The sequence below is a fragment of the Adiantum capillus-veneris genome, chromosome 2, assembly GCF_014529385.1.
Source record: "Adiantum capillus-veneris isolate H3 chromosome 2, ASM1452938v2, whole genome shotgun sequence".
Lineage (NCBI taxonomy): Eukaryota > Viridiplantae > Streptophyta > Polypodiopsida > Polypodiales > Pteridaceae > Adiantum > Adiantum capillus-veneris.
This window is the reverse complement of record NC_140932.1, coordinates 64,018,184-64,045,332: the sequence shown is the minus strand read 5'-3', so window position 1 is coordinate 64,045,332 and position 27,149 is coordinate 64,018,184. Positions and strand designations below refer to the sequence as shown.

Genomic DNA, 27,149 nt, shown 5'->3' with positions numbered 1-27,149 from the left:
CTTCAACTCTATTTCCAATAGTTTTTCTCAGGCATTGGCCCTTAAAACTAGATCCACAAATTTTTCTAAGCTATAATCTAATATAGCAAAGGGCTATTGGTTTCAAGATCCACCACTTGCTTCACCACTTGTTCAACCTTGCTTCCATTGTAAGAAGCAATGGCTACTTGTACATTGGTGGGAAGGTGTTTGGTTTCAAGATCCACCACTTGTCCATTACAACCTTGCTTCCATTGAGAAGCAAGGGCTGGACATTAAGAAGAAAAGTCCTCTAGTTGTGTACCTTGGGTATTGACATTAAAAGTACATGGCATTAAAACTAGGTCCACCACTAGTCCAAGCTATAGTCTAACAAAGAAAGAGGGTTTTGGTTTTAAGAACAACTAATTGAACCACCACTTGTTCAACATTGATTCCACTGCTAGCTTTTCATCTATTGGTGTATCAAGGGTGGTTTAAGCACATTATCTGCATCCACTTGTCCAACCTCTCTAGATCTTTTGCATGTTGTAACATGGGGAATTTGAACTTGAGATCCCCCACCAGCCGAAGCTAAGCCCCATTGATGCATGGATAGAACCAAGGTCAAATACTTGTCCAAGCTAGACTTGATTGGGCTCATTGCTTTGAGACTAAGTGGAGTTATAATGCTTATAACCCTCATGTATTTTGTAAAATGGAAATTATAATTTTTTTGTTCAAAGGGAATTTATTTATGACTATGAACTTGACAAGGCCATCTTTTTAACTTACAGGATGGATTTCAAATCTGGGGAGAAAGTGCATATGATACTTGATGATGAAATTGTTGATATTGGTTGTGTGTGTATAACAGATCTAGATTCCACTTGTGGCGGTACAAAGATAGGACCAGGAAATGTATCTATACTAGTGGAGAAATGTTTGACGGATGTGGTTCTATCTTTTCCTACAATGGAAACTACATCTCTCCACGGTTCATTATGGAGTGTCGTTCGATGGCCTAAGCTTCTCTTACAGTTTTTCATAATAAATGATAATTTAATTGGCAAAAACAATAGCTATAGTGGTGATAAACAAGGGAATCATTCTAATCCTCTAGTTACAGATGCAATACCTATAACAAGCCCATAATTTGAAACACTGATTTGAGAATATTGGAGAAATCAGAGGGTCCTATTAAAGGATGACACAATGATGCAGATTGTGAATGAAGGGACCATACTATATGTATTTTCACATGATTATGTCAACTTTCAAGAACTTGGTAATGATTTTGTGGGTATGGGTATTGAAAGGGCAAATGCAATCACTGAGAATATGGTTAAAGTGGGTAGCATCATTATGCTAAAGTGGCCCATCAAGCAAAAAACAATGTTGAATGGGAGCCTATTACAACGCTTGTTCCTATTGATGGTATGCATGATAGATGTGAGGATGTATCCAATGATGACAATGTTGGAAAAAATATTGATGGGAGTAACATTGTCCCTTTGTCAAGGAAGAGACGACACACTTTCATCAACAAGACTCAAAAAGAAAAGTAGCACTAGCTGGTACCTTTTATCTATCAATTGAGTGAATTCAAAGGGTTTCATGATTTGTTTGTTGTCAACAAAAATGTTGTCAGTCTGCAGATCGTGATATGGTGAGAGGGTTACACAAAGAATTTTGGGGACAGTCTCAAAAAGCACACGCACTAACTATGTTTATGATGTGCTTTCTATTTTCTATTAGAAAGATGAAAAGATGCGATATCAATTCAAGCTAATTGGCTCTATTGTTTGTTGTATAACATGGTATGAGCTTCATGGAATACCAAAGACATCATTTTACCGCTACAAGGAAAATTTTGAAAATGTATGCGCCAATATGTGCATGGGAACACATGTACATTGAGAAGAGGACTTCGACATATTAGTTTAGCAAGAGCATTGCTAAACGAGTTTGTGGATAGCAACTCTGAGAAGATGCTACATAGAAGTAGAACGCTTCTAGATGGCTCAAGAGAGACCAATTGGTGATTCCATCAACGTACAAACAAGTAGTTATTTTGAGCGAAATCAACATGACACTTGACCAAATGGGCTGAGAAGAAGTTATCCCAGTCTTCTTTCGGTAGAATCTGGAAAAGAATACCCACACGTCACTTTAACAAAGACGAGCGAGTTCTCTAAGTGGATTAATTGTAGTTCAATCAAAGCAAGGCTAGAAGCTAAACCTTCTTTTGAAGAGAGATCTCTTCTCTTCAGAGAGAGAGAAATTCACATGGCACTACAGAAGAGTTGTAGGAGCTTATATTATGCATGGTGCACATATTAAAAAACTCAACCACAAAAATATGTGTGTATAATTCATGATAAGATGGATCAAAAGAAGGATGCCATTCCTTGATTACGTATTGTTCCTAAGGGTGTGGATTCAGATACAATTTGTAGGTGGCATTGATAGGTATGATAACTCATGGACATGGAGAAGGTCATTACAGACACTTTTTTTTGAATGGTTTGTGGCCAACTGATCCAAATCTTACAATTGGCTCAATTGCTAATGTTTACATAACCTAGAGAGGATAGATAAGCATCCTCTTGGTGATCTAGTAACAAATGGACTTCCAAGGAGAAGTGTTTCACTACTACATGCTTTGAACTCAAGGGATGCTTTGGACTACCACAACTTGTGTGATGGAAAAGAGCCCATTGTGCAACCATCAGAAACTGCAGAAGAGGAATTAAGGTCAACATTTCAAAAGCTACTAGAGAACTTGCTGCTACAGCTAGATAATTGTGCAGGAGAAAACAAAAATCGATATCTATTTGCCTATTTATTAATGCTTGTTGCAAGAGGGGTTTGCAAAACCATCCAGGTAGGATTTTTGATGGTCGGGCATACACATGAGGACATAGATGCCATGTTCAATAGGTTTTAGAGAAGTTGAGAGTAATCCAAACATATACTTTGCCGCATTTGATGGATACATTACAAAATAGCTCATCTTCATGTCCATCTCCATTTTTGCTTACAAAGGTCCTTGATTTCAAGCAATATTGTGATGGTTATCTTTGTGATGGGACAAGACATACTTGTTGGTAATTTTAAACCACTTATTAAGGTTTTTTATGCAAGATGAGACACCAGTGATGCAATATAAAGCACACGTAGGTGTGTCAAGTTGGAGTGGAAGTATTCACCATACATGAGCATCTGCAACAATTGACATACATGCATCAGGGACAGAAGGATCATCAGTGCACTCTACACTAAAAGCCCATTCTGCATCTACATCATCATCACAATCTCCTTTCATAGAAGACTCTACAGTAGCTACACTTATAGCGGAACCAACCTCTTTCTTCTTAGCCTCTTTTGCCTTCAGTTTTAGAGACTGCTTGATCAAGTGATCATTAGATTTACAATAATAGAAATGCATCTTCTTTTTGACCTTTTCACCAGAATTTCCAGACGAATTTCTCCACCAGGATGTAAGATCCCCAATTTTTGGGTCTCTTTTAAAAATAAGAAAAATAACTTTCAATATCTATTTCGTCGAATTTTGGTTGACAGTATCGGAAGTCATAATTATGTTAAGATGTTACTGTGTGGTGTAGTTTAGCTACAGTTTTCATTAGTTGGTTAGATACTGTTTGGATGGTCAAATTTAATGTAAAAATTGAATGGTAAGTGGGAGAGTTGACCACCAAAAAGCAAAGGCTTGTTTTTAGGAAAGAAAGAGCCTTTCTTTATAAAAAGGGAGGAGGAGCTTAGTTTAGAACTCTCTTTCTTGGGAGCCAAGCTTATTAGCAAGGTTAGATTAATCTATTTTGTTAATAAATCAAAGATTATGTCTAAGTATACTTATAAATTCTCTCTTAATTAATTATTCTCTACTAATTGTTTTAATTAAGCTTGGTAATGTTAAGCTAATTAATTATCCTATCATATTAGGGCTGAAATAAGCCAAATTAACCATGAATTAATGAAAAATATATTAATTAAGCTTATATTAAGTTGAAGTAATTATCAGAGCTGTATTAGACAGTCATTAAGCTAGAAAAATTATCTTATAATTTTTTGAGTAATTTTCCTAATTAATTAGGAAGAATTACAGTGTTTTTTAGAGAACATTAAAGGGAAAAATAATCAAAATAATCCCAAAGGCTTTGAGTTATTTATCAATGGTTAATTAGGTGTTAAGGAACTCGTGATAATTAGGAGAAGCCCAGATAATTAATTTAGCTAATTACTTTAGTAGAAATACTCTATTTTAAGAGAAACTTAAATAGAGGAAATTAGTAAACTGATTTCAAATGCTTTGAGTTATTTATCAATGGTTAAGTAGGTGTTAAGAAACCTGTGATAATTAGGATAAGCTCAAATAATTAATTTAGCTAATTACTTTAGTAGAAATACTCTTTTTTAAGAGAAAATTAAATAGGAGAAATTAGTAAACTGATTTTAAATGCTTTAAGTTATTTGTCAGTGCTGAATTAGGTGTTAAGGAATGCATGATAATTAGGAGAAGCTCATATAATTAATTTATCTAATTACTTTAGCAGAAATACTCTGTTTTTAGGACAAATTAAATGGGGAAAATTAGTAAATTGATTTCAATTGCTTTGATTTATTTATCAGTGGTTAATTAGGTGTTAAGGAACCCATGATAATTAGGAGAAGCTTAGATAATTAATTTATCTAATTACTTTAGAAGAAATACTTTAGAAGCTCAAAAAATTAATTTACCTAATTACTTTAGAAGAAATACTCTATTTTTTAGGACAAATTAAATGGGAGAAATTAGTAAATTGATTTCAATTGCTTTGATTTGTTTATCAGTGGTTAATTAAGTGTTAAGAAACCCGTGATAATTAGGAGAAGCTCAGATAATTAATTTATCTAATTACTTTAGAAGAAATACTCTGTTTTAAGGACAAATTAAATAGAGGAAAAATTAGCAAATGGATTCAAATTGAATTGAGTTATTTATTAGAGGTTAATTTCATGCTAAAAAACTCGTGATACTTATGCTAATATCAGATAATTAGTTTAACTAATTATCTTAGTGGAAGTACGCTATTTTTAGGGGTAAATTAAAGTGAGAAATTAGTAAATCATGTGCTATAATTACATGCTATTTATCAGAGTTGTATTATAGGGTAAAGAGGCCGTGATAATTATGCTAAGGTTAGAAAAGTAGTATAGATATTTATCTAAGTCAAATTATACTATTTCTAACTAAAAACTAAAGAGGAAAATTAGTAAATCATGCTATATGATTACATGCTATTTATCAGAGTTAGATTACATGATGAAAAGGTCGTGATAATTATGTCAAATTTATAAACTTAGTATAGATATTTATCTAAGTCAAAATATACTAAATTTGGTCTGAAATTTCAAGAGGGAAATTAGTAAATCATGCTATATGATTACATTCTATTTATCACAGTTATATTACATAATAAAGAGGCCGTGATAAATATTTCAAGGTTAGAAAAGTAGTATAAATATTTATTTAAGTCAAATTATCCTAATTTTAGCTAAAAATTGAAGATGAAAATTTTATAATTAATTTTGAAAATAATAAGATAATTACCAACGGTCAAAAATATTCTCATATACTTGTGGTAATTATACCATAGTTAATTAGTGAGGTTAGGAAATTATAATTGACCAAAAGTCCTATTTTTAGCAAATGATTAATTAAAATAAATAGACTTTGTGGTTAAAAGTTTTTAGAAAAATTATAGTAAGTGTAAACCTATGATATCAAGTTAAGGAAATGAAATCTTTAAGATAAATTAAATACAATAAATATTAAGCCCAAAATAAGTAGATTTTTAGCTTAAAAGTTGATGGAAAAATTGAGAAAAAGATATAGAAAATTATAATAAAGTTAGGAGAGCTTAGAAAACCCTTAGGGAAGCGGTGGAAAAAGTTATCATGCCTATATAGACAAGTAAGAAATTACTAGGTCAAGAATTTATCAATTAAGACTATAAAGTTAACCTTGGATGGGTTACGGTTGAATACAAAGGTGAAGTTTAGATTTTGAATTATTTACCTAATGATTAGACGTCCTTTTTATAAGGATAAGAAGTTATGGCACCGAAAAGAACCCGAGCAAATCCTACATCTGATGATGAGGACGTAGCTCCAAAACGAACTAGAGCGTCGCACGGCGACGAAGCCGGGCCTAGTAGTAGGCCTACGGAGGAGGGTCTTCAGGCGCCAGCGCAGCAACAAATGGCCAATCAATCCCAGGTGGGTGTCCCATTATTCAATTAAGTCTTTAATTAGTTCAAGTTCTTTTATAAGCTAGCATTGCATATGTAAGAAGGATAAACTGGCTGAAAACTGAAGGTAACTTCCAATGTGCATTTGTTTATATTGTAGGAAAGAATTGTTTGGGTTAAAACTGGTTGAATTAGGAAAGATATGTTTCATCATCCTTAAGACAGCTTGTCTCTAGACACCTCCGACTCCTTGGAATATTTTGATGATAATGATTGGCTTTCTAGCCACAGACAAGTTGGTTACCCCCATGAACGTTGCGTTTCTACTCCGTGTCATGTCTTGATGTTTCTACATAAGTTAGGATACCGTTTTTTTTTAATCCTAGGGGAGCCGCTCGGTTGTATGGGCACCCGAAACCTTGGGTGGGGGTTTATCCACTCCGGAATTGAATAAGGAATGGGTGCCGTTTTTCACCCTTAGGTGGTCTTCAGACAAGAAGAGTACGGGTCATGGTTATTATGGATAATGTTTTGATTGACAGTACCCTGTCTTAAGTTTAAAGATGTCTGTTTTCTAAAAGAATGCTTTCAATGCTGTCTTCAAGTAATTACCGTGATGGAACGTTAAAAGAAACCACTATTTTAAATGTTTAAAACAATGTGATAGTAAGATAAATGAATCATGTGTGAGTGCGGGGTGGCAAGTGGGGATTGACTAAGGTTGTCAATCATGGACGGGTGGACCTGATTAGTCAGGTAACTATCCATCCCTGCACACTAAAACGTTTAGAAAACTTCTTCACTTGGAAGAGGAGTCCACCAGTGGCTGTGCCCTCACATCTGTTAGGGGGAAAAAAGCGTTGGTTGAGGATACCTTAGCCCAATTGTGGCAGTTATAGGGCCGAAATAGATTTTTTGGACTTTTAAAAGGTTGTCCCATTTCCACTGCGAGACAGGACTAGGTATTCTTCTAAGGCTATAGACCCAATCCATTGTCAATGGTAAGGGTCTATTCCTTGGATTTTTCTTGTTTAGAGACTCTGATTTTTATTAGAACTAGAGACATGTCAAGGATCCCATCCCGATCTCGCTATAGGCGGGTTGGGGATATTACACTAAACCTAGGTTTTTTTAGCACTGTGAGTGACTTATAGAGGCGGCGCTGAGTCAGAGAGAGAGAGAGAGAGAGAGAGAGAGAGAGAGAGAGAGAGAGAGAGAGAGAGAGAGAGAGAGAGAGAGAGCATAATTGGCTAGATTGGTTGAGAGCATGCACACCCCTTCCATGCAGAGCTCGTTGCCTAGTGGTGGAGTTAGGCCCACTTTTGTGGAACTCTAGAAGAAGGTGGAGGTAGGGATTGTTGAACAAGGGCATCGGCGCATCAAAGTCGTTTTTGACGTGCGACTAGAAAGGCTGGTTTTTGAGAAAAGATTCCTCGACAATGATCCCGCAACTGTTGAAGTCTCCATAAGGAATGCTCTTTTTTATGATTGCTCGAAAAGGTTTGCTTGGAGTTTGAAATTCCTCATCCTGCAGTCAACCATGGCTAGGCACATAACCATTTATGGACGACAATGTGACCACAAGATTGTTCTTATGTTTGACGATAGCATCTATGCAGTTTTTGCATTCAATTTGCATCCATTAACTCTAATGGGAGAGCAGGTGAAGATAAAGGCTACTGAACTTGCTAGTGGTGAACAAATCTTCCTTCTCAATCATGGCCAATGTCAATTCTAGAAGGTTCGCATTGCTATTGAAAGCACACGAGGCATTGGAATGAAGGACACCCTAGTAATAGTCCGATGGTCCCTCCATAGTAGTTGGTATACTAAATGCAATGCCTTCACATTTAGCAGCCTACACATGGCACTCAAGCAAGCAAAGGATATCATTCAAGTTCAAGAGCTACCTATGCATTATGATGGACATGTGGCATTTGAGTTACCATCTTTTGATCTATTTGTGCACGAACTTATGACAATTGCAACATGTGAATTTACCATGGCACAAATAGAGTTTTGAAATATGCTCAGTAAGATGGTTCGGAAGCAAGGATATGACTATGTATCAATGTGTGTGTAAACACATTAAAGGAAGATTATGGCTCTTTTGTTTGAACTATTTTAATGAGTGTGAACACATTAAAGGAAGAGCATGGCTCTTTTGTTTGAGACTATTTGAGATGCAACACAATTACTTTGCTACACTATACTCTATAGAGTAACTATTGAGATCTTAATCTAATCTTTTTCATTGCTTACGCTCGCTCGGTTTCTTGTCCGCTCGGAAGTACTCGCTCGAGGATTGGGATTCCTCCCTTCTGACACTCTTTGCATGTTTTGCACCAGTGATGCACATCTCTCTGTAAACCAGGCCACACAAACCTGGCTTGTAGAACCTTCCTACTGGTGATGTCAAGTGCAAAGCGTCCTCCACAAACACCATCATGGAAACTTGAAATGACTTTTGTGATCTCTCTAGAGAGAGGTACTCGCCTAGGGATTTGATCCTTACCCTTGCAGTAGAGGTCGTCATTGATAAGGCGGTATTTTGCTGCCTTACGCACAAGCCAATGGTTTTGGCCCTTAGTAAGATCTTTAGGACACTCTCCTATGTCCAAGAAACTCATGATGTCAGGCATAACATTGCTAACTTGGAAGAGAGGTAGCTTCAACTTGATAGCACCCATTGGGACATCTTGTAGTTTCTCTCTAGCTAGTGCATCTGACTCTTGATTTTCAGCTTGAGGGACATGATGTAATTGTACATCTTGAAACTTCCCTAAGAGTTTCTTAACTTGGTGCAAATGGTCCAGCAAGATATGATTTTTACAAGCCCAAGTTCCTTGTATTTGTTTTATTAAAAGCATGGCATCACCAAATACATTTAGCCATTGAATACCTTGTGTCACACACCCTCCACACACCACTCTAACCCAAGAGTTAAGGTTGCATATTCTGCTTCATTGTTGGAGTGATAATCCAAGAGATTCCCAATGGAGAATACATTTTCCCTCTATCTTAGGGACTTCCAACATAGGTGTTATTTCTTTGTCACTTGTCTTGATCTTTAGCTTCTTTTCATAATGGCGATGAGCGAGAATGCCCCCTAGACTGGCTCTTGTGGAGCTCTCCACTTACATTGTGTAGTCAAACTCTTGCAACCTTGTGAACCATTTGGAAATCCTAGAACAAGCACCCATGTGCTGCATTATATAAAGAAATACTTCTTCCATTGTTAAGATTATGAATGGTCTAGACAATAATAAGAGCAAAATTTGGTGGTAGCAAACATTAATGCAAGCACCATGTGCTCTACTGTTGTGTATCCCTTTTTTGATGGAGTCATCATGCGACTAGAGAAGTAGATAGGACGCATGAAAGAAGTTTGAGGATCCTTTTGCATCAATACCGCCCCAAGTGTGTCATTTCCCACACTAGGGTTTACATAAAATGGCCCATCCCACTTTGGAGGTGCAATGATGGGAAGTGAGGCTAGAATTTGTTTTACCTCATTGAATTGATGTTCATTTTCTTGATGGGTACCTTGTTGTAAAGGGAGAACCACTTGAGAGAGTAGGTGAATGAACCTAATACCTCACCTTTTGAAGAAAGAGACCAATTGCTTTGTTGTGGTGGGAGAGGTCAAAGCCACCAAGGCTTGAACCTTGCTTGGGTTAGCTTCAACGCCCTTGGCAGAGATCACATGGCCAAGAAGAGTAACCTTGATTTCACCTCTCCACGTTGAGTTGGCCACCCAAAGCTTACAGCCTAGCTAGACCTTCATAAACTTTCTCTAGATGAAGAGAGCAAGAGATATAGATACAAAAGTCTTCAATAAAAACACAAATTGATTTTCCAAAGAATCATTGAAAAACAAATGTCACATAGCGCTGAAAAGTGGCTGGAGCATTGGTGAGACCAAAAGGCTTAACTCTGTAAGCAAAACATCCCCATGGTGTGATGAAGATTGTCTTCTTTTAATCTTCTTGAGTGATGCTAATTTGGAAGTAGCCTGAGTAGCCATTACATACCGTGTAGCACTCATGTCCTTCTTCCTCATTGAGAATTTCATCTTGAAAAGGAAGAGGAAAATGGTCCCTCTTTGTGACTGCATTAAGGGGCTTGTAATCAACACAAACCCTCCACTTACCATTCTTTTTTGGTGTGACTACCATTGGAGAAACCCACTCTGAGTCTTCAACAAGATTGTCTTCTTTTAATCTTCTTGAGTGATGCTAATTTGGAAGTAGCCTGAGTAGTCATTACATACCGTGTAGCACTCATGTCCTTCTTCCTCATTGAGAATTTCATCTTGAAAAGGAAGAGGAAAATGGTCCCTCTTTATGACTGCATTAAGGGGCTTGTAATCAACACAAACCCTCCACTTACCATTCTTTTTTGGTGTGACTACCATTGGAGAAACCGACTCCGAGTCTTTAACAAGATTGTCTTCTTTTAATCTTCTTGAGTGATGCTAATTTGGAAGTAGCCTGAGTAGCCATTACATACCGTGTAGCACTCATGTCCTTCTTCCTCATTGAGAATTTCATCTTGAAAAGGAAGAGGAAAATGGTCCCTCTTTGTGACTGCATTAAGGGACTTGTAATCAACACAAACCCTCCACTTACCATTCTTTTTTTGTGTGACTACCATTGGAGAAACCCACTCTGAGTCTTCAACAAGATTGTCTTCTTTTAATCTTCTTGAGTGATGCTAATTTGGAAGTAGCCTAAGTAGCCATTACATACCGTGTAGCACTCATGTCCTTCTTCCTCATTGATAATTTCATTTTGAAAAGGAAGAGGAAAATGGTCCCTCTTTGTGACTGCATTAAGGGGCTTGTAATCAACACAAACCCTCCACTTACCATTCTTTTTTGGTGTGACTACCATTGGAGAAACCCACTCCAAGTCTTCAACAAGATAGATGAAACCTGCTTCTAGCAGTTTCCTTACCTCTTTGAGCAAGGCCTCTTGTCGAATTACTCATAGCCACCTGAGATTTTGCACTATAGGTTTGTTTTCCTCCTTGAGCTTAATGTGATGCTGAACTACTATGTTGCCGGTGATTTTATCATATTCATCAATGAACAATGTGGTAAAATTACTTAGCATCAAAATATAATCTTCATGCTCCTTCCCACACAACTCACTAGAGAGCATTCGATGTAGCTTACTTGCTTCTACCAGAGGCTGTATACCTAATGTCTCCCCTTGGTTTGATGATGATGCATCAGATTGCTCCATCTTCTTAGGGTCCTTGAGAATGACCCCAATCACCTCAATGCTACTGTCACTTTCTTCAGTCACTGTTGACTCCTCCTCTAAAGTGGTTGAAGAGTCACTACTAGAAAACTCATCCACAGAGGTTTCTAGATCCATGTTGCGTTGCTGACCTATATCCATGTTGTGTTGTCGACCTATCTTCATGTCATAAAGTATTGGCTTCCCTTTTGTATCCTTCATTTGGATTATGCCAGTGTCCCAGTCCTACTGAGCTCTCATAGCCATAAGCCAAGGCCTCCCTAGAATGATACGATAGCCCTCTCCCTTGTGTGTCATGACAAAAATGTCCACATCTACCTCGGTGTTGAACGCCTTTATCCTAACTGCATTTATAACACCAACACACTGAACTTTTACATTATTTGCCATTTTGGCTCGGCATGGTGTTGGCCTACTCACCTCTAAACCCAAACACTGCATCATTTTTCCACTATGATGCATATTTGTGCGCCACAATTGATGTAGATATTGGAGATGTGGTGCCCTTTGATGTGAGCATCCATCATTGGTAGTATATCATCTAGATTCCTCCCAGAGATAGCCCCAACTATCTTTGGCTTTGGCCGTCTTGTGCTAACCATCTTTGTCCATTGTCTCCTCACCCAAGGTGCTAGGTGGAGTAACTGGGACAAGGTGATTTTTGGGCCCTGCACAGAAAAGTCTTGAACCAAATCATATGGTTTAAAACATTCACCCAAAGAGAAATCTACAATGTCAATTTTACGTCGTGACTTGGATGGATTTTTGCTAGATTCCCCTTTAGTTTTCATCTTTTCTTCCTTTTGAAAAGATTCATCATGCCTAGGGTGCTTTACCTCCATGGCATTTACTCCTTTAACTTTGGTCTTACCTTTCGCCACTCCCTTGATATCCTCCTTCAATTTCTCTTTTCCCTTACTTTCAAGACTAATGACACTTATTGCCTGGTTTTTCGACTGGTGGTGGGGGTAAGGGTGGAATGAGAGGTTGTGGTCTTTCTCTTGGTGGTGAAATCTGGTTTGTCTAGCTCCTCTGTTGAAATTCTACCTCCTTGGGTGTGGGAAATAATACATGCCATGGCCATCTTCCCCACAATTGTAGCGGTGGTATTCTTGGTTCTATCTTTGTTGTCCTCTCACTTGATCTTGATTGCGGTTATGTGCATGCCCTTGTTTCACCAAATGCATAGATAGATTCTCCATCTGAGTAGTGATGCGGCTCAATAGGTCTTGCTGCTCTTCTGATGCCTCTTGTGGTTGGGTGCTCTGAGCGGCTAATGCAGTTACTGGGGCTAGTCATAATGATCTTGATTCCTCTGACTCGTTGATTCTTGCTTGCATGTGCAACTTCTTGTCTTTAAGGCGGGCTACTTCCACTACCAACTCATACGTTGCAGGGAATCTCCCCTTTACCTTCTCCTTAAGCGGTGACCACAGGCCATCAATGAAACGGTCCTTCTTCAGGAAATTAGGCTCTCTTCACCTTCCTCCAATGAGGCAACCCATTGCTCCCACAAATCCACAAACTTGGATTCGTAAGTGGCATACTCTAGCAGACCTCCTTGCTCTAACTCTATCAACAAGTGCCATAACTTTTCTGAGGTTGTGCCTCCACCAAACCTCTTTACAAGGCAGTACGTAGTAAGTCCCATGCATCCTTAGTAGCTTGGGGCAAAGCATTGTACCAAGACTTGGTCTCTACTTTCATCAGTAGAGGAAAGATTCGTAGCCGTGAGGCGTCATTATCCTTGTTAGAAACCACGCAAGTGATGTCAAAGTTATCCAAAAAATTGATGGCGATGTCTTCTCCCTTCTTGCCACTGAACGTGGGAAAAGAGACACTTGCCATGGCAGTAAATCAATGAGCAAAAAATCACAAATTTTTTTTCTTTTTTCTTTTTGGAATGACTTAGTGATTCATAAAGGTTTATACATGGGTGGAAAACCGGTAGTATGCGTGTGTTCACAAAAGAGAAGCCCTCCTTTTGTAGGCCAAGAGAATGATTAGGAAAGAGATTATGAGCAAAAGAAGTTATTACAAAGTAACTTCAATTAGAGGCATTCCTCCAATGAGAGAGCTCCGTGTGCCCTATTTATTGACCAATCTCCTCCTAATCACCTTCATCATGAGAAACTTTGTCTCCATGCCTCCTTCCATAGCTTAAGTCCAAGAGCTTCCTTATAATATTTGAGAGGATCTTGATAAAATAAGAGAAAATCCAATAATAATGGAGAGAAACCTATAAGAGATTATGTGTGTGTAGTTGGATAACCATGACTTCTTTCCATGTGGACAGATAGGCTCCACCATTTCAGCCATATCTCCCAAATTGTAGCTCCAAGAATTATTAAAAAAATAGGGACAGAAATATCAGCTCAACACCTATAAATTTTTTGTTGAAAACTTTTTCCACTTCAAAATGAAAAAAATAGAGAAAAATCCCACAAAAATATGTGTCCGTCTTTTCTCTTCCAAAAGTCTTCCAGGTGGTCCCCTCTTGACTTCATGTGCAAGCCTTGTGTCCACAAGTGAATTATGATTGAATTTGATAATATTTTGTTGAATCCAACTCCATAAGGCATAAGATTCTCTTTCCTTTTACTATTGACTCTAATTCTTCACCTGTAGTGACCGTCACGTAGTGACCGTTAGGTAGAATCAACATCCATTGATTTTTTTGTTTTCATAGGGTTTGTTCCTACCTCTCCTTATGTCCAAGATCCAAATCTGTCAGAACCATAGAAAGTAAATACATAGATTTTTTGTGATTTTTATGCATCACGTGCTTCCTCCTGCTTGAAGCCTTGAAGCCTTGCCATCAAGTACATACCAAGAGAGAGGTGGACCAAAAATTTGAAAAGCGGCCCTCAATGGTAACAACACAAGCGTACACGTATACATGCAATGAGGAAGGATATTAGAATAGAGAGATTCTTGCTTGGTGGAGTTCAATAGTGAGAAATTTCTCACTTACTGCTCATTCTATAGATAAGGAAGAATAGAGTTATTATATGAGTTAGTCCCTGGTTATTTGGTCGACCACTTGGCAATTACCCTACCACCAATTGTCCACCCCTAGGCTCTTTGCTCAATATTTGACTAGTCACTCCGGAGTAATATTTGATCCTTTGATCCTTCTCTCATCAAAACTTTGGCTAGTCACTTCCGACTGATACTCAACTCCAATGAGGGACATGGTTGGTATGAAATAAGGTTGGTTTTAGATGTTTCTACTGGTAGATGGGTGTTCTTTCACCTACATCCACTTTACTCATTCATAAGACGCTCACCAAAGCTCACCCAAATAAGAGAAAGTGAGCATGCAGGAGCCGGCAATGTTGATGATTATGCCTAAGAGGACAAATTTGCTTTGATACCAATCGTTGGAAGTAGGGTTGCAAGGAAGTGCACACAGCTTGGAGAAGATGAAGAATCTCCAGGCACACAACAAAGAGTATATTGCTTATTGCCCAATGGAAAGATAAGTTAGCCTTAGAATGATGGGCATATATACACTACATGGGGGAAAAGACCTCCTAGTGAGGGAAGAATGCCCCGACGGTCCCAAGTGTGTTCACACACATCACTACCACATATATGGTAGCAAAAATAATACATTGATAATGGCTTTATTAAGCCAAGAAACTCACCATGGGCATCTCCAAACTTCTTAACAAAGAAAAAGGATGGCTCTATGCAACTATGTGTTGGATTATAGAGTGCTCAATATTGTGTTTTCTTGGTGATATCCTCATCCATAGTAAGACTAAGCTAGAGAATTTGGAACATTCAAGAAAAAAATTCTTATTGTTGAGAGACAATTCTCTTTATGGTAAATAATCTAAGTGTGAATTATTTACACAAGAACTCTCGTGAAGGGATTTGAATGGATCTAGACAATGACGACTATCTTAGAGTGACTAGATACACAAAATTTTGAAAGAGTTGTACATCTTCCTAGGAATGTCTAGCTCCTATTGACATTTTGTTAGAGATTATGCCAACCTAGCAGCTCCCATGACTAACCAACTCAAAGGGAAAGGGAAAACCTTTGAGTGTGGGGATTAACAAAAAAGAAGTATGCAAAAGTTAAAGGTAGCTATAGCTAGAGATTTTGCCTTGTTCATTGTGGATCCCAATAAACCATTTATGGTTGAGGCAAATGGTACCAATTTTGCAATGGACTTGGTTCTTTCTCAAGTGGGTTGATCCATTGCTATTGAAAGCAAAAAGTTAGACCACACACAATAAAACTATTTAGTTTATGAAAGGGAGTTGCATGCTATTGTGCATGCTCTAAAGAAGTAGAGACACTATTTGTATGGTACCAAAGTCATGATCAAGAGAGCTTTAAGTGGCTCTCTAATCAGAGCTCAAATGTTGCAAGGCTAGATGGGCTGAAATTCTTCAAGAGTTTGATTATGCGCTTAGGTATCAAAAAGGGAGATACAATACTATAGTAGATTCCCTTAGTAGAATGCCTATGATAAATGAGTTAAGTTTTACTAATTTTTCAAGTGGTTTACTTGAATCAATCATAGAAAAATGTTAGGATGATCGTGCATATTTCAAGATATAGGAAACCATTGACAAAAGTGATCCAAATGAAGAGGTTTCCCATGATATTCAAGCATCTATGGATGCTCAAGAGATGGATTCAAGTGGAGGAAGTTTTCCATAGATGAATGGATATCTACTCTACAAGCGTAGGGTATGTGTTCTAAGGGATCAAGATTTACAACACCAAATACTCTCTGAGTGCCATGATAGCCCTAGTGTGGAACACCCACATGTTACTTAGACTTGAAATCTTATTAAAAGACAATTTGATTGGTCAAGAATGCTTAAGGATGTCCTTGACTATGTTACAAAGTATGAAAAGTGTCATATCAATAAAGCCAAAAAGTTAAAGATTGGAGGTCTTCTCCACCCATTAGAAATTCCTGCAGGGAAATGGAAAAGTATCTCTAAGGATTTTGTCATTGAATTACCTATAACACAAAGGGGGCAAAAATCAGTGTGGGTAACTTTTGATAGGTTAACCAAGATGGCTAGGTTTATTCCTACCACTTCATATGTAAAGGCTCATGACTTGGCTAGATTATTTGTTGAGCATCTATATCGGCTTTATGGCTTGCCTCTAGACATTGTTTTTGATTGGGATAGAAAATTTAATAGCCACTTCTAGAGAGCTATTTTGCTAAACTCGAGACCAAGCTTAGTCAAATTCTAGAAGATATGCTAAGAGCATTTGTAAGTAAAAAGTAGACTCATTGGGAAGAGTACTTATCTATAGCAAAGTTTCCATGGATCTCAACCAAGAGCTCCTTATGCAGAAGGATTGCAAAAGGAGAAAGTTCAGGTAGCTAAAGATTTTCTTAAGAGATATGAATCATATGCCTCAAATTGCTCAAAGTAGCTTTATAAAATCTCAAGATGGAGCTAAAGCCTATATTGATCCTCATAGGAGACTTTACAGCTTTAAGGAAGAACAACAAGTTTATCTTAAGGTGCTTGAAAAATAAAAAACTATGAAAAGTGGACTATGTATAAAGTTATCTCTTAGGTATTGTGGTCCTTACACAATACTTAAGAAGATAGGGGATAGAGCTTACAAACTCAAACTACCAAAGGCAAGTGGAATCCACCTAGTTTTTCCAAGTTAATAGCCTTAAGAAAAGACTTGGAATTTTGATAATTTGGTCCCAGATGATCAGATTGTAGAGCTCAAAGACACTCAGTCTCTTCATCATGAGCATGAGAAAATATTGGACACTCAAGAAAAACAATACGTGGAATATATAAAGAGTGTTTGGTTATATGGAAGTATTCTTTTAAAGAGAATCGTACTTGGGAGTGAGCAAGAACTCACCAAAAAAGATTTCCCTACTTTAGGTCTATATCTTCCAATGAATTTTTTGAGGACAAAAAATCTTTTTAACAGGAAAAGAATGTGATATGTCCTATAGTAGGGCACACAAACACACACATGGTGTGCTAGGGGTTGTAATGCCTCCTAGAGTCGATAAAGATTAAGCCAGGTGTTGTGAGAGCTGGAATCTCACCCATGCAAGATGACAACTACCACGAGCTACGAGAAGGGGGTGAGGAGGAGCTTGAGAGGGGTGTGTGTGTGTGTGCGCACGCGCGTGAGAATTGGAAGCTCTACTGCATAGAGCCTGCTCTCAACTTGCTATAACTTCACTGAAAGCTCAGTCCGCTTTGATTGTAGGCCTAGCAATAACCTTCGTATATTTGAAGAATACAAATTTCTCACCAAAATCTTTCGTGTCAAAGTTTTTATGTAAATTTGCCTTTACTTGTTGGCATATGTATTTTTTTAAGATGAGAACCTTGTTAGAGTTGTCTCACATATTCCACATGCCAAAAACAAGATGTGCTTCACCCAAATAAGGTGTGTCAAAGTTCTCATTCAACTTTTCTTTTAGTGCCTACCTACCAAGTTTTCCTTCCTTGCTATCAACATGTCATCCGCATATGATTTGAAAATCTAAAGTCTACCATCCATAACTGTAATGATCAATTTGATCCTTCCATACTATTGAAGTTCATGAACGCATCAAAGTTATGATACCACGGTGCCTGCATCAAACCATATAGGTTTCTTGTGAGGATATATGCCTAATTCTACTTGACTTTTGCACCAAAATCCAATGACAATTACATTTGGATGGTTTTTGCAACAAAACCCAATGAAAGTCAAATTTAGATGGTTCTTGGAGATATTTCATCACTAGATGGTGGCATCTTAGTGACCCTTGCCCCTGTTTTTCACAAATCTAGTTGAATGAGTATTGTCTTCCGCTATTGAGTTATTGCTCTTGGGTAATTCTCTCTCGTTCTCTACGCTTATGTGTGTGTGTGTGTGTGTCTCATACTCCTCACCTCATTGCTTCAATATTCTCATTTAGATCACTAATATTGCTCTATCTTCATCACAATGCGAGGATTTTTTTGCCCTTTTTGGCACCCTACTATGCATAATATTTCCTTTTGGGTCAAGGATTTGCCTATCTCGATATAGAAATGGGTTTCTTGTGCATCTTGTCCTTGTTGAAATAAATGTCATCATTTTAAAAATCTTTCTACCTTTGGTCCCAATGACAATAGTCGCCATAACCAAGGAAAAATTGCACTTTTTTGAGTTCGGGTCAAGCTTACTTTGCATGTACTTAGGAACATTAAAATAAGTGTCACCTCCAAAAAAGCTTTGAGATAATGCATGAACTCGGTAAGCAATATCATATTCCCATTGTAACCTTTTCATTTTATCCCTATTTAGTAATGTATGTACTACAATAGCAATAGCTTCAGCCCAAAATCCATCAAATAGTCATGCATTGAGAAACATATTGTACACTTTCTCTTAAATAGTCACATTTGTCCTCTATAACCATTTGTGGAGGGTTAAATGGAGCATTCAACTCTCTCTTTTTGCATCACAAAATCCTTAGATCTTAGAGACATTCTCTCCACCATCAGCCATGTGCAATCACTTAAGCTTCTCACCACCCCAATTCTGCAGTATGCAGCAAACCTCTAAAAGGCTAGAAACACTTCAATTCTTTGCTTATTAGAAGAAACCCACAACTTTTGTGAGTGATAATCTGTGAAAGTGGCAAAATGTTGTGCACCTTAGAAACACATGTAGGCACAAGCTCACAAACACCATGGCAAATTCACTCCAAATGTTCATTTTCTTTTTTCCACTACTCGTGGGTGATTTATGTCTTCTTAAACCATATATCTAATGTTCACAAATTGAATAGTCATGATATTTGAAGCCAAAAAGTGAGATAGTATTGTCATTTCCTTTTGGTTCAAATGGCCTAATTGAAAATTCCACAAAAATTAGTTGGGCTGCTTGTTATTGCAATGGCATTGGTCATTAGTGTTCCACTCTTAGTTCCCCAACTGCAACAAACTTCCATTAGGAATCTTCTTAGAACTATTAATAAAGGTTATTTGAAACTAACATTATCAAGGTGTTTTGGGCTAAGCAAGCTATTTGCAAGGTTGGGAGCGTGTTTCACATTCTTGAGAGTGAAAGAATTGTTAAATTTCACCTACACATTGCCAACTCCAACTATGTTGTAAGTATGTTCATTTCCCAAACACACTACACCATTCTACAAGACATCATATGTTGTAAACCACTCTATGTGGAGTCACAAGAGAAAACAAAGCGAATTCTGTCATCTAGTCTTGAAAAGCCTCACACTTTTGACTTCCTCTACTTTTTCGACCGATTTCATCTCTTTTGACTTCTTGTCTTGGTGCTTTTTCTCTTTCATGCATCCATTTTACAATGTGTGTTCGTATGTCCTTTCTTACTAGAATCAAAGCATTCAAACATCTTTTCAACATGAGGCTTGTTTCTTGATCTACACAGATTTCTCGTTGGGATCTCATCTAACTCTGATGGGTTTAGGATTCAAGAATGCACACCAAAGCTTAGAGAAGAAGGAAAAGCTTAAAGGCACATAACACAATAAGTTATATCACTTAGTGTGTGAGTATAAAGGTAAGATGAGCCCTGCAATTATGGAAATGTAAACAAGCCAAGAAAAGGGGAAAAATTGGCCCAATGGTCCCAAGCATGGTCACACACATCACTACCATACCATGGCCTAGTAAACTAGGGGATATGCAACAACCATGAGTCGCCACTCATGCTTAGGGAATTAGCTTCACACCGCATGAATCATGATGGATGTACAAAGAGGAGTAAGTGTAATGCTTCTAGCTAATAAGGAGTAGTTGAACTTTAATATTTTTCTTGCCTTTCCAGACCCTCATGCTTATAATTGTTTATGGAAAAAGTTTTCATAAACTTGCTACCCAAACAAGAACCATTACAGGTGGCAACATTACAATTCCTCCTTTGAGGCACCACAAAGCCTGGATCAACATCATGATCTTATCCTTGTTTCTCTAGGATTGAGTGTCATGTAATAGGGTAGAAAAGCTAGTGACAAACTTGACAACATTGAAATCGCCCTTTGGCACAAGTCTCCAAGCAGAAGCAAAAGTCTTATTTGACTTCAGTAATCAATGAAAAATTGTTTGCAAAAGGGACTATTAGGATTGACCTCAACAACAAACAATCAACTTATTCTTGATAGCTTGAATCTTTGTGACAAATATATCTATTTCATGCTGCTTCTTCATAACCTTAGATTTTGCTACTTGCATACAATGAAGCTAGAATATTCCATGCATGTTTTACTATTTTTGTTAGATGAATGTGTGGAGCAATGGGATATTTAGTAGAGAATACATATAACAGATATACCATCCCAAGTGCTTGCTTAGCAGTGTGCAAACCACTTGCAATAAATTTCAATGTCAAAAATTTCCCACAAAAGAGTTATACTGCCCTACAAAAACTCAAAAGATCCCTTTGGATTCACAAAATGAGACAAGAGGGTACTGGCAATTTTGCCATAGAAGTTGAAGTGTGCTCTAATATCAATCTTTGGATTTAAGACTGTGGAATGCAACACAAAGCTTGGAGAAGAAGGACGATCTCAAGGCCAGCCAACACAGGTAGATATATCACTTAAATATGGAAGAGCTTTAAGACTATTGACATATACGTTCTCTTTTAAGCATCATTTTAATCCTAAGCGGCCTCGTGTGATGATTGCATTTCCAACTTAAGTCTTTTGTGCGTCTAGCAAGGTTATGTGCTTGCTTTCACAAGCTACGAATAAAAACTTCCTACTGATTAAAAATGCAAAGTGATGATCCTAAGTGGTTCACACACATGACTCATCTCTAGGGCTAGTGAAGATAAGAGCAGGCAAGGTACGTTTCTGTAAGTATAGGTCTTCTTTACTACATGCAAGTGCATACAAGTGCTGCACAAATGAATAATGAAGCAATGTTTTCTCTCTTTTTACTATCTTCATTATGTGTCTATCTATCTTTTATGTCCCAAGCACTAGGTACAAAGGCATGCTTGCAGCAGTGGACTATGCCCCTCGAGCATCAAGGAGGCCACCTTGGTGGAGGACCTAAACCAGGAAGGCCGTTGCAAAGGAGAACCACTCCCTTATGCTTGGGAAAAAATAAGAGAGCATGATGCTTTCATATTGTTTGACCTTGGCTCTACTCACTTCATTTTCATTGAGCTAGCTACCAAGCTAGGAATTCATGACTTTGGATGTGGGCTTGCCATCTATTGTGAGATGGTGACAGGCCAAAGTTCTGTATCCAAAAGCAAAGCATTGTTTATTCACAATTTTCACCGTTGATTCCACACAACAAGGTTGTTGAGAATTGCTTTTTGTGTCACTTCTGAGGTTGCATTGCTTTGGAGATTGGATTTCAAAGATGCTCCAAATGAGGTGTGTCATTCTAGTCTTCCATCAAATTGTTTGGTCACATTGCTTCAACAAGCTTGTTGTAGCATTAAGTACTACTACTAGCAAGATAGCAGATAGCAAGGTTGCAGCTCCTTTATTCTTAGTGAGAAAGGCCATTTAGATTCTCATGTGGACTCAAGACTGGTAGGTTTTTCATCTTGTGTGAGTTGCAAGGAAGCCGTTTGCACCTGATAATTTTTGGCAATGTATCATCCACTGCAGCTACTACACATAACAAGGGCATTTGCAACATAATAAAAACCTCTTCTCACGTTCAAGGCCACCCACTGTGCTAGTTTATGTATACAAGCATCAAACAAAACCCATAGCTGTTGTTATACACATTTATAATGCACCATTTCTGTATTAATGTGTGTGACTCCTGTTGAACACAGCCCATGTAATGCTTTTGAGCAACCCCTGAGCCCAGAAAGCAATATCAAAAACTACTCATCAGTGAATGTAGGCATTGTATGCCTCTAACCCTAATCACCCGGAAGAGCTCTCTCCAAGGAACTCTATGCATAGGAGGACTCACATAAGCTCTGTCCACCCAACTCTAGGAGTCCCCTTATATAAAGTCTGGTCTTGGCCTGTTCACACTGATCGAGAGTGACCAGACCTACGTGTGCTGGGCTACACACCTGTGTGACTGTCCTAGGCCTCTTCACATCCCGTGTGGCCATCTGGCCCTGCATTGGACTCCACCCCAAGCTCTATGCATCCGCAGTGTGCTCTACGCACTCTATCTGCATATGCCATATGGGCTCCGTGGTACCAGAACTAAAGATGATGTTACAATGACTTTCACCCTTTGGCTAAATTCCTCAGCTCTACAATTCTGTGCACCTCCTCCCACCTGCCAGAGCTTGCATAAATGTCAGCCATAAGCAAGTAAGGTGCAGCATCTTCCGGATATATATGAATAAGCTGCTCGAAACATCTCTCCCCCAGCTCCACTTCACCATAATTCTTACATGCAGTGAGTAAAGCTGTCAATAGCTCTTTGGATGGGGATGATTGCATGGACTCAACAAACCTCCAGGCTTCAGAAATTTCCCCAGATCGAGCAAAAAGGTCGACCATAGACGAGAAGTGGTGCGGTGTAGGCTCAAGTCCATGCCTTTCAATCATTTCTTTGAAACACTTCTGCCCATCATCAACAAGACTGCTTCGACTACATGCAATTAAAAGGCATGTAAACGTAGCAGTATCTGGCTGCATCTCTTGCTCTTGCATATTTTGAAAGCATTTCAGTGACATCTTACCCTTATGGTTCTCTCCATATGCTGTTATAAGGGCATTCCAAGAGACAACATCTCTATCCAACAAGTTGTCAAAAACTTCTTGTCCTTCTTCTGGTGACCCACACTTGCCATACATATCAATTAAGGTGTTGCCCAAAAAGAGATCACTCTCAAGCCCTGATTTCCTAATCTCGGCATGCACTTTGCGACCCATCTCTAAAGACACTGTTGCAGCGCAAGCTTTTAAACAGAGAATGAGAATGCCAGCATCTGCATTAACACCCTCCGATTGCATCCTTTCAAAGCACTCAAGCACTTGTTCATCAAACCCACCTTCAGCATATCCTGCAATAAGTGCAGTCCATGCTACTACATTTCGACCGGGTAACTTGTCAAACACCTTTTTTGCTTCAGTAAGATGACCAATTTTGGCATACATATCCACTAATGTGTTGCCTACGTACAGCTCCCTCTCAAAACCCCTTCTAACAACTTCTAAATGCATGTCGCGGCCCTTCTCTAAGCTTCCTAGCATCCCGCAAGCTTTCAAAGTACAAGCATACGTAAAAGCGACTGGTAAAATGTTTTCAAGCTGCATTTGGTTGAAGCATCTGAAGGCTTCCTCACAGAACTCATGTTCTGTATAGCCCCAAATCAAAGCAGTCCAGCAGACTACATTGCGAGCAGGCAAACGATTGAGCACCTCCTTTGAATCGATAAGCAATCCAAACTTTGTATACATATCCACAACAGCGCTTCCAACAAAAAGATTAGCTTCTAAGCCCCTCTTGACAATCTCAACATGCAGCAACTGGCCCTTCTTTACGGAATTTGAATGACAACAGGCTTGCAGACAAGAAACAAAAGTATTAGAATCTGGGTAGATTCCTCGCTGCTGCATGCATTCAAAACATGTCAGCGCTTTGTCATTTGACCCCTTTTCGACATGTCCTGCAATTAGCACAGTCCATGCAACCGTGTCTCGCTTTGAATACTGATATACTAGATTGCTTGCATCTATGAGTGAACCACACTTCACATACATATCCACCAAGATATTGTTGATGTGATGCTCTTGTTCTAGTCCCATTTTGACCACTCCGAGATGGATTTCTAGACCCTTGCTTAATTCCTTTTCAAGGCTACAAGCCTTCAGGCTGCAAACAACAGAGGCATCGTCCAGAATAATACCATCTTGTTGCATCTGCTCCAAAAATCTTAAAGCCTCCTTACCATAGCCACATTCACAATACCCTGCCATCAATGCATTCCATGAAACCACATCTCTTGCACAAAGCTTGCTTAGCAGATGGTGTGCCTCTTCAAGAGAGCCACATTTGGCATATGCATCCACAAGACCATTTCCAACATAGACTTCCTCTTCCAATCCTCTTTTTGCAATGTCCCCATGTACAAGTCGAGTTTCTCCCACACTTCTCATGCTGCTGCACAGTTTCAAAATGGAGATAAATGTAACATCATCTGGAGATATGTTCTCACGCCTCATTCTGCGAACACAAGTAAATCCATCATCATAGCATGCAGAATTTGCATACCCAGAAATAACAGAGTTGAATGAAACCACATCTCGGACAGGAAGCATGTCAAACACATGACATGCATCCATGAGCAGCCCACTTTTTGCATAGACGTCCAGAAGGTGGTTACCCACAAAAGGATCACTCTCCAAACCTTCAAGGATGAAGGAAGTGTGTATATGCTGGCAGAGGTCCAAGTTGCGGAGTTTAAAGCCGGCTCTGAGAAGGGCCATGAGTGTGTATTTACTAGGATATACATGGGGGTCATCTTGCATAGCGTAGAAAAGATGCAAGGCATGTACAGGGTCATGAGAGCCCGCGTAGCCAGAAATGAGAGAGCTCCATGCATGCTCCCCTGGATGAGATAATCCATTGAAGACATGGTGTGCTTCAAGCAAGCTGCCGCAATCTACGAGAGCCGTTACCAGATAATTTCCAACAAACGGATGGGATTCTAGCTCTGATTCGCACAGCAGAGCGTGAATGCACCTTGCCTGCTCTACACTCTTCAGTTGCCTGCACTTCTTCAACAGGGCGATCGCATTTTCCACAGTGAGAGACTTTCTGATCATTAAAGCTTAAGAAGAGGCATTCCCTGCTACACGAGTTTGATCGCAGGTCCGCTAGCTGCTCCATAGCACAAGTCTCAAGGAGCTCTACTATCACGTAAAACTGAAGATCTGTGTCTTGGCTTTATGTTCGCGTGCTCTCGACAGCTCTAACGGAGCCTGGGTCATGCAAGTCTCTCTTGAGTAGCCTTGCTAATTCCCAAAAATCTGGTCTCAGTGTCACCCGTTAACAATTTAAGAAAACCACTTTATTGCCGAAGATCCCCCCCCCCCCCCCCCCCCCCAAAATCCAGCCCAAGACACTAAGTAACACATAACATTAAAGAGAGGGAGGTGATGGGATCGACAGCTCGGAAGTGGATACGGGAAGCTCGAGGCAGATTAAACCTGGATGCACGGTAAGTCAACACGAAAAAGTAGGCGGACGTCGACTCGATTTGAACCCAGCGCCTCGTCGCCTGGATTGAGACGCATGGGGTAACCATCCCACCCGCGCGCACATGTTATTACCATGGCCTATTTTTTTTGGATTTTATTATTAAAACATAGGCGTTGCCCGGGTTTAGTCTGTGGCCAGGTTTAGTTTTTAAGTGTCCATCTATGGCTGCAATCTCCCCGATTTTTGTGCGTGCACTTCTCTGCCCTCGATCCCCTTACCCCCCCCCTCTTTAATACTATGTGTTATTTAGTCCTCAGGCCATCCCGCCTCGTTCATAAGTGTCACGGGGCTCACTCGAGGGATATGACGGTGGATATTCAATCCACCGTTGATCCCATCTCTGCATGGCAAAAAAAGGTAGCATCCCCACCCTCCCCGGCTTCGGACTCGACCTCACCACCTCCCGCTTGAGACTTGCGCTCCCTATCCAGCCCGTTGCTTGTTGCGCTTGCTTGAAAAGCTTATGACTGCAGTACTATAAAAGTCCCCCCCCCCCCCCCCCCCCCCCGCCCCTGCCCCCTCTATTGCGTTGATCCGACGGTCCAAAGCCCCCCGCCCCGCCGAAAACGTGCCCCTGTCGTAGATCCCTCGAGTGACACCCCGTGTCACTTATAAACAAGACCCCCCCCCCCCCCCCCCCCCCCCCCACACACACACACACACACACACAAATTTCTTGCCTAGGCTGGAAGCTACCCCCTCGGTCCCTCCTCTCCTCTCGTCGCCTCCCCTCTTGCAACTCGTGCGCTGCCCCCTCCTCGCTCCCCTTCCAAGTGCAAGGAGCAGCATACACAGAGACAAGGTGCATGGCTGTAATGGAAATGGCCTATAAACTTTGAGAGTAGCAGAATTAGGAAATTAGATGAAGCACTTTTGTGAGATTACTTTGTGAGCATAGCGGGTGAACTTAATTGATGGTAGCAACATAAACATGGTACTTAGTTAACTTGGCATGAACAATACTTTTGCAAGAGAGAGAGTTTAGAGAACATGCCAATAGTTGAGGACCTGATTCATATGGAGCCGGTCCCCCCTTCAATAGGCATTTGTATTATAGTTTCTCCCATCAAGAGGCTTGGTACAATACAATCTTTGTGTTCCTTGTGACCTAGGTGATGCAATGAAGATGGAAAGCTTCATGCATCACAAGCATAACATAAACTTTGTAGAAAGCATTAACTATCCCAAGCCTCAGTCCCAAGGCCTCAAACACCTTCGAAGGTGGAGAGAGCTAGCGGGGAATGAAGATAGGGAAGAGGAAGAAGAAACATTCCATAGGAGAAAGAAATAGTTCCTCACTTATCATCACTCTTCTTGCTAGCATACATAATAGCATAGTAATGAAGATGGAGAAGATGGCAAGCTTAAGCATTGAAGCATGATCTTGGTTGGATTTGCATTCCATAGCCAAGAGTGTTGGTGTAGGCTCTCACTTCTCACAAGCTTCGAGAAGGAGGTGGAGTTCCTCAACTTTCACCAAGTGAGA

At 39.4% G+C, this 27,149-nt stretch overlaps 1 protein-coding gene across 1 annotated transcript; it reads right to left on the bottom strand.

Annotated features, from left to right (window-relative positions):
* Window positions 1-21,376: 21,376 nt before the first annotated feature.
* LOC147462888 (pentatricopeptide repeat-containing protein At3g09040, mitochondrial-like) lies at window positions 21,377-25,446 on the bottom strand. Its single transcript, XM_086485887.1, has one exon. The coding sequence runs from the start codon at window positions 25,225-25,227 to the stop codon at window positions 22,678-22,680; it is 2,550 nt and encodes an 849-aa protein (XP_086342013.1). The 5' UTR covers window positions 25,228-25,446; the 3' UTR covers window positions 21,377-22,677.
* Between the last annotated feature and the right edge of the window lie 1,703 nt (window positions 25,447-27,149).

Coding starts and splice junctions, on each gene's coding strand:
- LOC147462888 (XM_086485887.1), bottom strand. CDS start 25,227: ATGATCAGAAAGTCTCTCACTGTGGAAAATGCGATCGCCCTGTTGAAG.